The 12,439-nt window shown below is 41.4% G+C and overlaps 4 protein-coding genes and 2 non-coding genes across 6 annotated transcripts; 2 read left to right on the top strand and 4 right to left on the bottom strand.

Annotated features, from left to right (window-relative positions):
- Positions 1 to 152: 152 nt before the first annotated feature.
- LOC116915442 (protein Star) lies at positions 153 to 1,841 on the top strand. Its single transcript, XM_032920590.2, has 7 exons — positions 153 to 286; positions 364 to 554; positions 617 to 792; positions 867 to 1,061; positions 1,117 to 1,335; positions 1,402 to 1,541; positions 1,617 to 1,841. Exons 1-7 carry the CDS (start codon positions 273 to 275, stop codon positions 1,651 to 1,653), a joined length of 972 nt encoding a protein of 323 aa, XP_032776481.2. The 5' UTR covers positions 153 to 272; the 3' UTR covers positions 1,654 to 1,841.
- LOC123470998 lies at positions 1,745 to 3,175 on the bottom strand. The gene is made up of 3 exons (XM_045171779.1): positions 2,611 to 3,175; positions 2,305 to 2,473; positions 1,745 to 2,169 (listed from the first exon to the last, which is right to left on the bottom strand). Exons 1-3 carry the CDS (start codon positions 2,887 to 2,889, stop codon positions 2,120 to 2,122), a joined length of 498 nt encoding a protein of 165 aa, XP_045027714.1. The 5' UTR covers positions 2,890 to 3,175; the 3' UTR covers positions 1,745 to 2,119.
- A 156-nt stretch (positions 3,176 to 3,331) lies between these two features.
- Positions 3,332 to 5,282, bottom strand: LOC116915417 (collagen alpha-2(VIII) chain). Its single transcript, XM_032920564.2, has 4 exons — positions 5,063 to 5,282; positions 4,821 to 4,892; positions 4,421 to 4,654; positions 3,332 to 4,351 (listed from the first exon to the last, which is right to left on the bottom strand). The coding sequence occupies exons 1-4, from the start codon at positions 5,280 to 5,282 to the stop codon at positions 3,639 to 3,641; spliced, it is 1,239 nt and encodes a 412-aa protein (XP_032776455.2). The 3' UTR covers positions 3,332 to 3,638.
- Positions 5,283 to 7,370: 2,088 nt separating this feature from the next.
- Positions 7,371 to 8,337, bottom strand: LOC116915435 (collagen alpha-1(I) chain; the record flags this gene model as incomplete). The annotated part of the gene is made up of 1 exon (XM_032920577.2): positions 7,371 to 8,337. A coding segment is annotated over one exon (618 nt), but the record flags the coding sequence as incomplete, so codon positions are not given.
- Positions 8,338 to 10,391: 2,054 nt separating this feature from the next.
- LOC116927571 lies at positions 10,392 to 12,203 on the top strand. Its single transcript, XR_006652627.1, has 6 exons — positions 10,392 to 10,577; positions 10,644 to 10,828; positions 10,900 to 11,271; positions 11,339 to 11,548; positions 11,619 to 11,758; positions 11,822 to 12,203. It is a non-coding gene; the product is annotated as an uncharacterized LOC116927571 (transcript).
- An 87-nt stretch (positions 12,204 to 12,290) lies between these two features.
- Trnak-cuu lies at positions 12,291 to 12,363 on the bottom strand. The gene has a single exon. It is a non-coding gene; the product is annotated as a tRNA-Lys (tRNA).
- Between the last annotated feature and the right edge of the window lie 76 nt (positions 12,364 to 12,439).

Raw genomic sequence — 12,439 nt, 5'->3', positions numbered from 1 at the left:
AGTACTTCTTATAGACCCCCAGTCAAAATGAAACGTTATTCAAATTGAATAGGGAAACGTATATAAATTTGCTTCCAGCGGTTCGGTTTAATCATTGGAGAACCAAAGGCGTTTTCTTTATATCGAAGGGTGAAAACGAATGGACTGATGTCGGTGAAATTCCGGCTTCACTTGAAAAGCGCAAGTGAAAGGTATCGGTAGCTGAACGAGATACGGATGTGTGACATTCTTGATACCGACATCCTTTTTTTAACGACCCCATTGGCAAAAACATGGTGACCTTGCGGTATGTATAGACTATTATACATTTGATTTTTACATGTAAAGTGTTATTGCTAAGGTAGAACTTCATCTTTTTTTTAGGAGCATTAGAATATTAATGATCCGGCGTCGTATGCTTCTAATGTGTTTAGCCGCCATCATTGGGTTGTTTCTGATTAAACGGTTCATGATGGATAACGAGCCTCATCACAAAACGACGAAGAAAAAGGGCCTTTACAATTTGATGGAAGAAACGCCAAACATGTCCAAACACGTCAAAGACTGTACAATCGGTAAGTTTGATAACGTTTGCGATTTAAACTATAAAGCTCATTCAATTTCTGATTGCATAAAGAGTATGCAAATGAACACAAATTGCAGCAAGATCATCCGTGTCTGTTGGATATTATTCGGCGTCAGTATCTCAACAAACCATCACCTGCTGACGTGCCACTCTACCTGGACTACCCGAACATCAAAGATCAGTCCGCTGGTCAAGTGACGGCCGTTCTACGTTTACTGAGGAATCTAGTATAATCATTGAATCATCCTACATCATCATTATCATCTCGTATCATTTTAGAAAATCGTATTTTTTTAAATAGACGAAAGGCTTTTTTATCGAGAGCGGAGCAGCTGATGGTGAATCGTTTTCCAATTCACTTTTCCTGGAACGAGACATGAACTGGACTGGACTGTTGATCGAGCCTGAACCGAAATCTTATGGCGACCTGGCCAAACGCAATCGCAAATCGTGGACACTACAGAATTGCCTCAGTTTAGAAAAATACCCAACCGAAGTATGAAAATGTTGGTATACAATTATTCTTTAAACATTTTCTTATTTGTCATTAGGTCTCCTTTGAGAAAACTGAAATTACAGGCAAAATTATTGGCAACAAAGTTTCGCAGTCTGAATTGTCTGCAGGCAAATTGGCCAACGTCCAGTGTTTGCCACTGTATTCCATTTTACTGGCCCACGGCCAGACCTGGGTGGATTTCTTCAGCCTCGATGTCGAAGGACATGAACTTCAAGTCCTCAAGACCATTCCCTGGCATAAAGTCAACATAACCGTATAAAGAAACTGACACATTCCTTTCAAAGAATACCGTGTGAATGCATTTGATATCACCTGACAGGTGGTGGCCGTTGAATGGGAGCATGTAGAAGAAGGTTATTACGCCATCGTTGATTACATGAAAGAGCAAGGCTACGTCAATTTTGGGAGAATCGCCACCCCTTACGCAAGAGATGTTGTCTTCATCAAGGACTTCCTCGAGTGAGTTTCAAAATTCCTCGATGTCGTATAACTTTTAATTTGAATTTTTGTTCCCTCCCTCTTATTGCTCTGAAGTGATTTGCGGTACGATTACATCGATTACGACGAGTGATTGCGATAGAACGTTGGCTTTGATGGAGCTATATACACTACCTCATCAAACAGGATCAAATGGTTTTAGCACGCGTGAGAGGTGGATTTCATTACAAAAATGCAAGTTTTCTATTTCAAATTGATAAGGTGAATGTAACGACAATTACAAACAAGCGTTGGGTTTTGAAATAAACAAAATAAAAGATGTCTTGGACGTTTTGAAAATCGGCAGTGAAGAAATTTAACGAGCAGCCAAATTAGACACTACTTACTTAATTTCAAACACTTTAAGACATAACAATATCATATTCGAAAGTGTTTTTCCTATTCCAGGGCCAAGACCGGGAGCGATTGTAAGTCCAGGAGCACCGGGATTGCCTGGAAGTCCAGGGGGACCTGGGGGACCCGGAGCGCCTTGTGATTGCGCTTGTGCCAGCAGATTGAGTATTGGACGGTTCTGACGCGTCACTACATCAGACAGTGTTTCATTTGTCAGGTAAATCGAAGAGGATGTCTGAGGCACGCGAAGGACTACCTGAAAATCAATTCAGGAAAATCAGATTCATTTAATTATGTGTCGCAATAAATCAGCACATTGATTGAAATGAAAAATCAAATGACGGATAAAATCAGCATATGTATACAAGAAACCAATTATAGGCTAGACTACCAGATGGTCCCATCAAAACAGGATGTGCATCATCTTTCTTCAATTTTGTAAATTTGTTTTCTTGATGTGCAAGTTGTTGACCAGTCGTTCGTCCGTAAAGTTGATTGCAATAAAACTTGTCCCGTGCCCGAATCGACGACATCAAGCTCCAAGATTTCAGGAGGCTTTTCTATGATAGCAAAAGCAATGCTTGAAATTCTCGTGGTAAATTAGGCAGAATAAACTTTAGTTACATTGTAATTAGAAAGAAAGATGCTGTTTGATCAAATATAGGAAAGAGAGCAATCAGCATTTCAATCCTTATACCTTGTTGAGAATATGTTGATGCTGATTGGTTATTGTTTTGGTCGAATTTCTCGTCATCTGGGAAAAAATAACGTAACAGGGCGTACAGAAATAAGGTGTTTCCGGTTGGAAGGGCTGGTAAACTGTAAATTCTTTCTGTAAAGTTCTATTACTGCCGACAACCAAGAAACTGAAGGAGCTATATAGAAAATTTAAGAAACGTTCAGAGTATACAGCATCTTCTTGAATGACTATCCACTTTGGTTTAAGCTCCTGTCTATATATAACATCGCTACCCATTTCTGGGGGGTATTAATTATGCAAATGCTTCGTGCGTATTTCGCTGACGTTCAACACAAAACCAGACGTAACTCGAAATAGTGGATATCGGCTTCCACACGCTCCATTCAGCTATTCCTATTCAAGGGTATTGACTTCTGAAGGCCAAACATCAGACTTGTTTGATTACTTACAAATTATTGCAAACTTGACTCAAATTTTGCCCGTCCTTTAAAAAGAGGTGGGGCTTCACTATATAACGTGTATATAATCAACCCAGTCGGTTGATACACTGCTGAGGGCAACGAGTAGCCTACCATCGTTTTTTAAGTCATTAAGAGTTCTACGCGTCTACCAGAGAGGCTATATTGAGAACTCCTTCTATATCATTAAATGATAATTTACTCCTTGTTCTGTTCTTCAATAAATTAACCAAACCTCAGGTCGAAAGACTATTGGCTGATGCAGAGGGAGTTCAGACGGTGCGAACAGATTGTGTATGCAATTTCTTTGAACCAGGAGGTATAACAATCAATCAGCAATAATCCATCCTTCATTCGCATGAGCCAGTTTCCAGATGATTGTTTTGTTTTTCCAAAGAAAAGGCAATGAACCATTTAACCGCCAAGAATAACGCACGTGTGAATAATTGCGTTAAGTTTCCCTCGACCTTCTAGATTTGTTCTTCGAAATGAGAACGACATCAGGTGTTTTTCCCTCTTTTTAATGCTGCATAACCGTCATGTCAGTGTACGATACTCGCACGCATCTCAATGCCATCCACGGTTGACACGACGGCCAAGGCCGGGAGCGCCAGGAGCGCCGGGATTGCCGGGACTGCCGGGAATGCCGGAATTGCCGGGATTGCTGGGATTGCCGGGATTGCCGGGATTGCCGGGATTGCCGGGATTGCCGGGATTGCCTGGAAGTCCAGGGGGACCTCGGGGACCCGGATCGCCTGTGGGACCGGGGGCACCTGTAGGTCCGGGAGCGCCTGTAGGTCCAGAAGCGCCTGTAGGTCCAGGAGCGCCTGTAACTCCAGGAGCACCTGTAACTCCAGGAGCGCCTGTAACTCCAGGAGCGCCTGTAACTCCAGGAGCGCCTGTAACTCCAGGACCACCTGTAGGTCCAGGAGCCCCAGTAGGTCCGATGGCACCTGTTGGTCCGGGAGCACCAGTAGACCCGGGAGCGCCAGTAGAACCGGGAGCGCCAGTAGATCCGGGAGCGCCAGTAGATCCGGGAGCGCCAGTAGGTCCGGGATCGCCTGTAGGTCCAGGAGCGCCTGTAGGTCCAGAAGCACCCGTAGGTCCAGAAGCACCTGTAGGTCCAGCAACGCCGGGTGCTCCAGTCGGTCCGACGGCACCTGTGGGGCCAGGAGCTCCTGTCCCACCTGGTGCACAATTACAAGTACCCGGAGAACCAGGGGGGCCAGAAGGACTAGGGGGACCGGGATGACCAGGTTCGCCACGAGATCCGACAGTATCTGTAAATAACAAGTTTACAAAACCAGGTGACGTTGAGAATGTCATCTTTCCACAGCAGATAGTCTTACCTTTTAAATGAATGACTCGATTGCCTAACAAATGTCCCAATAATACACTTGGCAATGAAATGCCCACTCCACTCGACAATGAACTTCCTCCATGCGCTATAAATCTCTTTGTCTGTGACTGTGCTGGCGCCAGCAGAGTGATGAGTGTTGGAATGTTGCGACGTCCTGCTATATCGCTCCATGTTTCATTTGTCAGGTAAGCGGAAGAGGATGTTTCAGGAAGAAAAGGACTACCTGGAAATCAACAGGAGCTTCATTAAAATTTGTGATCAATAAATCAAGCCCTGAATTGACGGAAATCCAATATGAATCAGCATTTGAAGAAATCAATTACTCGGTGGTTCCATCAAAACTAGATGTCCTTCATCTTTCTACTGTTTTGAAACTTTGTTTTCTTCACCTGTAGATTGCAACAAAATTTGTCCTGTGCCCGAATCGATGACATCAAGCTCCAAAATTTCCGGAGGCTTTTCTGCGATATACCGAAAGCAACCCATGCAAATATAGACTAATAGTTAAGTAGCATAAGGCAGAATATATAGTTTAATCGCATTGATTGCTAAAAACTAAGGGAAGACGTGGAAATGTCAATAAAAACATAGGAACAATGCAATCAAATAGGAGAAACAAGTCAACCCTTACCTTGTTGAGAATATGTTGATGCTGATTGGTTATTGTTTTGGTCGAATTTCCCGTCATCTGGGAAAAAATAACGTAACAGGGTGTACAAACAGGAATAAGGGGTTTCCGGTTGGAAAGATGGCGTGTAAGATGGAAATTGATTCTGAAAATTTCTATCGCTGTCGACAACCAAGAAGCTGATAGAGCAAAAGAAAATTAAGAAACGATACGAGTGATGCATCTTCTCGAATGACTATATCCACCTTGGCTAAAAAATCTTCTGTTTATATAGCATCGCTATACCCATTTCTGCTGGGGGTGCTATATTCATGCAATAGCTTTATGAGTAGCCTATTTTGCTGACCTTGCCACACGAAACCAGAAATGTCCGAAATAGTGAGTCTCGTTTTTTAACCCCATCGCTGACTCCAATTTCGCCCATCCCTTATAAATAAACGCAGAGGCATCACTATAACGTGTAATCAACAGAGTGGGTTGATACATTGTTTTCGGGTAAAGGGTACCATCGTTTTTTATGTTATTTAGAGTTCTGCGCGTCCCTATTGGAGAGGCTATATTGGTGGTCTAACTGCTTCCGTATTATTAAATGTTAATTTGCTTCTTTTTCTGCCCTGCAATAAATTAGCCAAAAGATCAGGTCGAAAGACTATTGGCTGAAGCGTAATGCAGGACGGTCATTCAGACAGATTATGCAAAATATCTTTGAGCCTTAAGGTGATAATCAATCAGCGATAGTGCATCCCCCATTCGCATAAATCAGCTTTCAAAACGAGTTTTTTTTTGTTTTTTCCAAGAAAGACAATGAACTATTTCACTTCCAAGAAGAAGTGTGAATAATTGCGTTCATTTCCTCCGAAACCTTCTATAGAATCTTGCTTCGCAATTATAGCGACCTTGGGTCTTCCCCTCTTGTTTATAGTGCCACTATATTTTTGCTGTTGGATAAAAGCAACGGTGAAGATACGCTACCTTCGGCAACAGTATGCTATAAAAAATAGATGAAAACCCTACTGGCGCTTGTTAAGACTACATTTCTCATTGAAAAAGGCTGCATGTAGACCTATCATTTCTATATCTGTGACATACACTTCCCCGATATACGGCTGTGTTATACCCTTCGCTTTTTTTCAACTTTTTTTATGTTTTTCCCTTAAAACTCGAAATAATGAACAAATTATGCATGGTCTACATTCAGGTCTTGACAAGGATCACGAATGTAGACTACATCTTTTCGTGGGACGTGATTTTTTGTAATTACAGTAAAAAACATGTTTATGTAGTTAACACGTAACAGCGCTAGCGTGACACAGCACAGTTACTCCATATATTTCGAAAATAGCTGATTTGATTTGAAAAAAATCACTTCGTCGAAATCGGCATTCAATTTATAGTACAATATGTGATTTTTAATCAAATCCAAGCGATGTCATTATTTGCCGATTTTGAGAAAAATGAGAAGGGTATAGCCTTCCCACTTTTTCATTTTTTGCAAAAATCTAAATGTAATAAAAATTACCAGATTTAGACTAGCTATCGATTGGTGATCCTGAAAATTGTCTTAGTTCTGACGTGGGAACTTATGTATTTTTAAATAAACCTAAAAAACAGTTTAATAAAGTAGCGCGCCAGCACGCTACAGCGCTAGCTTGATGCAGCACAATTATTCGGTATATTTAAAGAACGGCTATTTTGATGAGCAAACGAATCATTTTCTCGGAATCAGCGTTAAATTTGGGGTATATTGTGTGATTTTCAATCAATAAAAAAAAGGTGTAATTTTTTGCAGATTTTGAGGCAAAAATTAGGGGAGTCCCGCGGGGAATTCCCTTCGTTTTTTTTCAACTTTTTTGTTGTTTTTCCCTGAAAACTCGAAATAATGAACAAATTATACATGGATTACATTCAGATTTTGACGAGGATCAAGAATATAGACTACATCTTTTCGTGGAACATGATGTTTTGTAATAAAATTTAAAAACACGTTTATGTAGTTAACGCGTTACAGCGCTAGCGTGATACAGTACAGCTACTCCATATGTTTCACAAATAGCTGATTTGATGAGAAAACAAATTACTTCTTGTCTAGTTGTTCTTGGGTTATGGCAAAAGTCTGGGAAGGTTTTTGGGTTTTGTCATGGTTTGGTTTATTCGCACCACACTTGAATGAATGACGGAGAGCATTTACCTCCAGCGATCCCCACTCGATTGAAATTCTAGCTGCAGTGGAATAGAATTTAAAACTGCAAAAAAATACCTCTCAGAGTCTGAGACAATGAAGTCAAAGTGTTGGAAAGAAAACTACATTTCATACAAGTAAAACGTGTAAGATGTATCGATGAAATTTCAGCTTAACATAAAGCTATATAAAAATTACATTCCGTTTCACAAGTATATCACGAGTATCAAATTCGATTTAGGTTAACGAGTGAAGAGTTTTGGATGCAATCGTATAGGGAAACATGAACAGATATAATGCTGGTTCATATTAAATATTGATGAATTGTTCAGATTAAGTTAGATGAATTTGTCCACTTTTTGGGCTGTTAAACGAAGATGGCTTGAAAGCTTATCGTCATCTTTTTTTGTTAGTCAATTTCATTACACTTTTTGCCGGAAACACTTCAAGGACCCAAATCTGGCGTTCCAAGATTAAACGGCTATCCCGGAGAATTACCAGGACGGCCAGGAGGGCCAGGAGGACCAGGAGGACCAGGAGGGCCAGGAGGACCACGAGGACCATCAACACCATCAACACCATCAACACCATTAAGGCCGTCATTTCCTTTTGGTCCAGATAGACCAATAGGCCCGGGCCCACCAGTTGATCCTGATGGACCTGCGGGTCCGATGATCCCCGCTTCACCCTTGGCACCTGAAGGTCCAGCTGGACCAATAGCTCCATCAGCACCGTCAGCACCGTCAATTCCGTCTTTTCCAGGATCTCCTTTGGCGCCAGCTGGGCCAGTTAGGCCAGGTGCTCCCACGTCTCCTTTAGGACCAGCTGAACCCGTTGCTCCGATTGTACCTGACGGGCCAGGTAGACCAGGTCTTCCATTAAGGCCGTCATTTCCTTTTGGTCCAGATAGACCAATAGGCCCGGGTTCACCAATTGATCCTTGTGGACCTGCGGGTCCAATGCTCCCCGCTGCACCCTTAATACCTGCAGGTCCAGTTGGACCAATAGCTCCATCAGCACCTTTGGCACCGTCAGCACCGTCCACTCCGTCAATTCCGTCTTTTCCCTGGATCTCCTTTGGCGCAAGCTGATGGGCCAGTTAGGCCAGGGGCTCCCACGTCTCCTTTAGAACCAGCTGGACCCATTGGTCCGATTGGACCTGACGGGCCAGGTAGACCAGGGGGACCTATTTACATCATACCAAATAAACAAATAGCTTTAAGTAACTTTAAGTCTAATGCTCATTTCCCTTACATCAATGTCGTCTTCTAATTTTTGATTGACGATTTGAACAGTAACAAACATCGGTCTTCTATTTTGCACGTCAAATTGTTTTACCTTTTGGTCTTCCTGGTCTTCGACGTCTCATTTGCTTTCCAAAAATCAGCCCTGGATAAGGTCCCTCTAAGGATTCGTCTTCTGGATAAGGATTTTCTTCATGCGCTTGGGCAAGTAAGTTTAAGAATAATGGGTGACCCCGATGGTCTTCCAAAGGAGGCGACGAATAAGGTCCAATAGGCCCCTCTATCGATGATATTTAAAATGTAAGCATCAACTAATCTTATCTTGCCGACAAGTATAGCCTAATTCTATATTTTCAACTCTATAAACTGAAAGAGGGACAGAAGTTCATTACCAATGGGTACGTTTGGGATCAGGTGCTCTTCATCGTCGTCAAATGTTTCGACGGCTGCACACCTGGTTTGTTCTTGTTGAAATTGCTGGTCAAATGGTTGGGCGTACTTTGCTCGCCAGCTACCATAACGCGCTAAATAGCCGTCATTGGGATTAAAAGCGTAATCAGGTTCTTCTAAGATGTCAAATGGAACTTAACAGAATTTAATAATTAGTTAAAGCATTATTCTTGCTTATTCTGGAGTATTTTTTGTTTTCACCCAAAGAAAACTCTTGATTGGCTATAATACATACTTTGCAGGTGTTTTCTTTTCGGAGGGCGACCGAAGTAGACATCGTTTGCGGCAAAATAGCGCAACAAAGAATGCCAATATGAGGATGTTTCTATTTGAAAAGGCCTAACAACTGATGTCCGAAAAATTCTGCTGCCTCTAACTGTCACGGAGTTGACGTAGCAATAGAAAACTAAAGAGGAATAAAGCAACATTATATCCTTCATCTACTGCTTCGAGACTGGCGTGCTACTGATGGTTATGTGTCGAAGGATCTCTTTATATATTACGATCTGTTTTCGGAGTGTATATAGCGTTTTTTAACAGTAGCTTAATTATTCGTCCAGCCGACGTGGCTAGGGTACCAAACGAAGAATTTATCAATGATATAGCTCGTTACTTTTGTTTTGTTTGGGGTGGTGCGCACACTCCTACAAACCTGTTTATTTGCTGTACTTCAAATTGTCTTACAGGAACAAAATTACCGCCTAAAATTAACTGGCGGCTACATTGTTCTTAAAAATAACCTGAACTTCTTACGACATCAAGTCGTATTTCGTCAATCGAGCCAGAGTAGTCTAATAAACACATTCTATTTATGACTCTGCCCGAGCTTAGAACAAAGAGTTTCTTCGAGCTAAGGTTAATGTCTGGCCTCTTCCATCCAGGATGTGGGATCACCAAGGGTGATCGAACTATTGCATGAAATGTTTGCAAATGACACTTTCTTACCTCCGGAGTAGAGCTCAAATTTGCTTCAATCTGTTGCCCGACGAGGCCTTTGTAAAGTAACCCGCTGTTTGGGTTGGTTCGGATGAAGAAATGGGTAAATCGAAACCCGTTCCTGTGTCCGCGCAGGTGGGTCTGGTGCAAGCGGGTGGAAGGGACGGCTTTTCCTTTAAAAAAAATTTAAAAAACACAAACAAAAATGAAGCAAAAAAATCGCAATTTTTGTCTTATTTGTATGATCGTATATATACCTAGCTCTGCTTGTTATGCTACTGACACTAGTCTTCCAATCCAGTGTAGAAACTTGTGGAATAAAAGTACCATGACTCTGGAGGATATTATCCCCAAGGCTTCTGGATATAAAATAATAGTGATCACATACACGTATACGTAGCGACCCTGCAGCGGTTCAATTATATCCCCGTCCATCTCGGCTGAAGGTTACTAGAATTCTTCTCAATCTCTCCCTATAGCTGATGACGTGTACACATCAGCTGGAGAGATTGTGTTAAGATTGGTTAAAAGCATGATTTCAAATCGGAAGAACTCTGGCTATTGAAAGATTGTAGTCGTGGCTCGAACGCCAACCTGGTTGTTGTTCCGTGCTCCTCTTTCAGCAATTTATAAGAGATTATGTGTGAAGTTCATTGATATTCAAATTGTCGCCTATTTTATCTTGTTCAATAATGATGACGTTCATTAGGTAAATTCTGTTGATTTAGAGGTAATTTACAAATTTCCCCAAAACTAATCTGATAAATCTATTTAGTTTCAGAGGAATCCGAATTTTTGTGGCTCGTCGGAAATCATCTATTTTGCTATGCATTGGACTATTTTTCTTTTTCTTTTTGATCCACGAAAATACAAGCGGAAAATCATCAAACACTAAAACAACCAAGTACAATTTACTGGAAGAGACTAAACAGTCTCAGCACGTTAAGGAATGCACTCTAGGTAAAAATAATAAAATAAATGGCTTGTTAATCTAAGTAGCCTACTAAATTATCGATTCTGTCTTCATTTAGAATATGCCAACACCCATCGGTTGCAGCAAGACCATCCATGTGTACTGGACCTTATTCGAAAGAGGTATCTGAAAAAGCCTTGGGGACCAGAAATCCCACTAGATTTACACAATCCACAAACAGCCGATCCATCTGCTGGCCAAGCCAAAGCAGTTATGAGAATATTACGCAACCAAAAGAATGGCTTCTTTGTGGAATGTGGTGCCTCCGATGGGGAATTCTTGTCCAATACGCTTTACATGGAACGATACAAAAATTGGACAGGACTCTTGATCGAACCGGACCGTGGATCTTACGATTCTCCTGTTGACCCGTAAAAGAAAAGCAACGCATGTTCCTGCTTGTCTCAGTTTGGAAACTTACCCCACTGAAGTAATTTAAGTAAACCAGGTCATCTACTGTTCATGATAATCAGTGGTTCTATTATTATTACGAGTAGGTCTCTTTCAAATCGGTTTTCCAAGTCGGAAGCATCCAAGAAAAGTCTTCCTGGTTTGGAAACGATCAACTGATAACCGTACAATGTTTTCCGTTCTATTCGTTTCTTCTGGCCTACGGGCGGACTTCTGTGGATTTTTTCAGCCTCGATATCGAAGGCCATGAGCTTAAAGTACTCAAAACGATCCCGTGGCACAAGGTCGATATTAAGGTGAGTTAGGAGACAACATTCAATTTAAAAGTAGGAAGATGTTTTTACTATAAGTAAAACGGATCGACAGACGATAGTGGTTGAGTGGGAACACGTAGACGAAGGTGAGGAAGCTATAGTGAAATTCATGGAAGAAAGCGGATTTGTCAATTTTGGCAAAATTGCAACACCCTATGCTCGTGATATTGTTTTCGTCAAAGACTTCCTGAGGTTTGCCATTCTTAGTAGTCAATTGATTTTACAGTTAAATTTGATCGAATTTCATTGTTTTAGCGATTTGCGATACGACTATGACGACTGAGTATTACGCAACCGAATGTTATGTTTGGGCAACAGTTGGACGCGAATACAAATTGGAATTACTGCCAACTATTTGTAAAGTTCATTAACGCCGTTCCGAATGCCACCTCGTCCTTCTTTAGAGCTAATTTCCCCCTTTAAAAAACTATATGGTCGTATATTGTAGATGTCTTTGAACACTTAAATTCCATCGCATCGATGGTTCAGTGGTAGAATGCTCGCCTGCCAAACAGTTAAGCAGAACGCGGGCGGCCCGGGTTCGATTCCCGGTCGATGCATAATATTTTTCCCCTTGCCTGTTTTGTATGAATAAAATCCCATTTGATGCTCGTAAATAAATTTTTACTGGGAATATTTCTTTGCTTGCTTTTACTGCAAAAAGATTGATGAATCAAACCATAAATCTTGAAAGAAAAAGGATATAATGCATTAAAAATTATACCGCCCAACGTGGGGCTCGAACCCACGACCCTGAGATTAAGAGTCTCATGCTCTACCGACTGAGCTAGCCGGGCCTGTCACAATGTCCAAGCAGAACTACAAAAACGTAGTAAAAGAAGGAAAGTAATACTTTTGAATAAACTGCACGAG

This window comes from Daphnia magna, linkage group LG1 (assembly GCF_020631705.1).
Source record: "Daphnia magna isolate NIES linkage group LG1, ASM2063170v1.1, whole genome shotgun sequence".
NCBI classification, from domain to species: domain Eukaryota; kingdom Metazoa; phylum Arthropoda; class Branchiopoda; order Diplostraca; family Daphniidae; genus Daphnia; species Daphnia magna.
The sequence above is the reverse complement of the archived record's forward strand: the minus strand, read 5'-3'. Positions and strand labels throughout refer to the sequence as shown.

Excerpts from the sequence above, each read along its gene's own strand:
- LOC116915417 (XM_032920564.2), bottom strand. The coding sequence starts at position 5,282 with ATGCATCACTCGTATCGTTTCTTAATTTTCTTTTGCTCTATCAGCTTC. Across the intron at positions 4,655-4,820 it reads AATTTTGTTGCAATCTACAG|GTAGTCCTTTTCTTCCTGAA; the intron begins GTGAAGAAAACA and ends GTTGATTTCCAG. Across the intron at positions 4,352-4,420 it reads TCGAGTCATTCATTTAAAAG|ATACTGTCGGATCTCGTGGC; the intron begins GTAAGACTATCT and ends TGTTATTTACAG.
- LOC116915442 (XM_032920590.2), top strand. Across the intron at positions 793-866 it reads TACGTTTACTGAGGAATCTA|ACGAAAGGCTTTTTTATCGA; the intron begins GTATAATCATTG and ends TTTTTTAAATAG. Across the intron at positions 1,062-1,116 it reads TAGAAAAATACCCAACCGAA|GTCTCCTTTGAGAAAACTGA; the intron begins GTATGAAAATGT and ends ATTTGTCATTAG.
- LOC123470998 (XM_045171779.1), bottom strand. The coding sequence starts at position 2,889 with ATGGGTAGCGATGTTATATATAGACAGGAGCTTAAACCAAAGTGGATA. Across the intron at positions 2,474-2,610 it reads ATCAACATATTCTCAACAAG|AAAAGCCTCCTGAAATCTTG; the intron begins GTATAAGGATTG and ends TTGCTATCATAG. Across the intron at positions 2,170-2,304 it reads TGTTTTGATGGGACCATCTG|GTAGTCCTTCGCGTGCCTCA; the intron begins GTAGTCTAGCCT and ends ATTGATTTTCAG.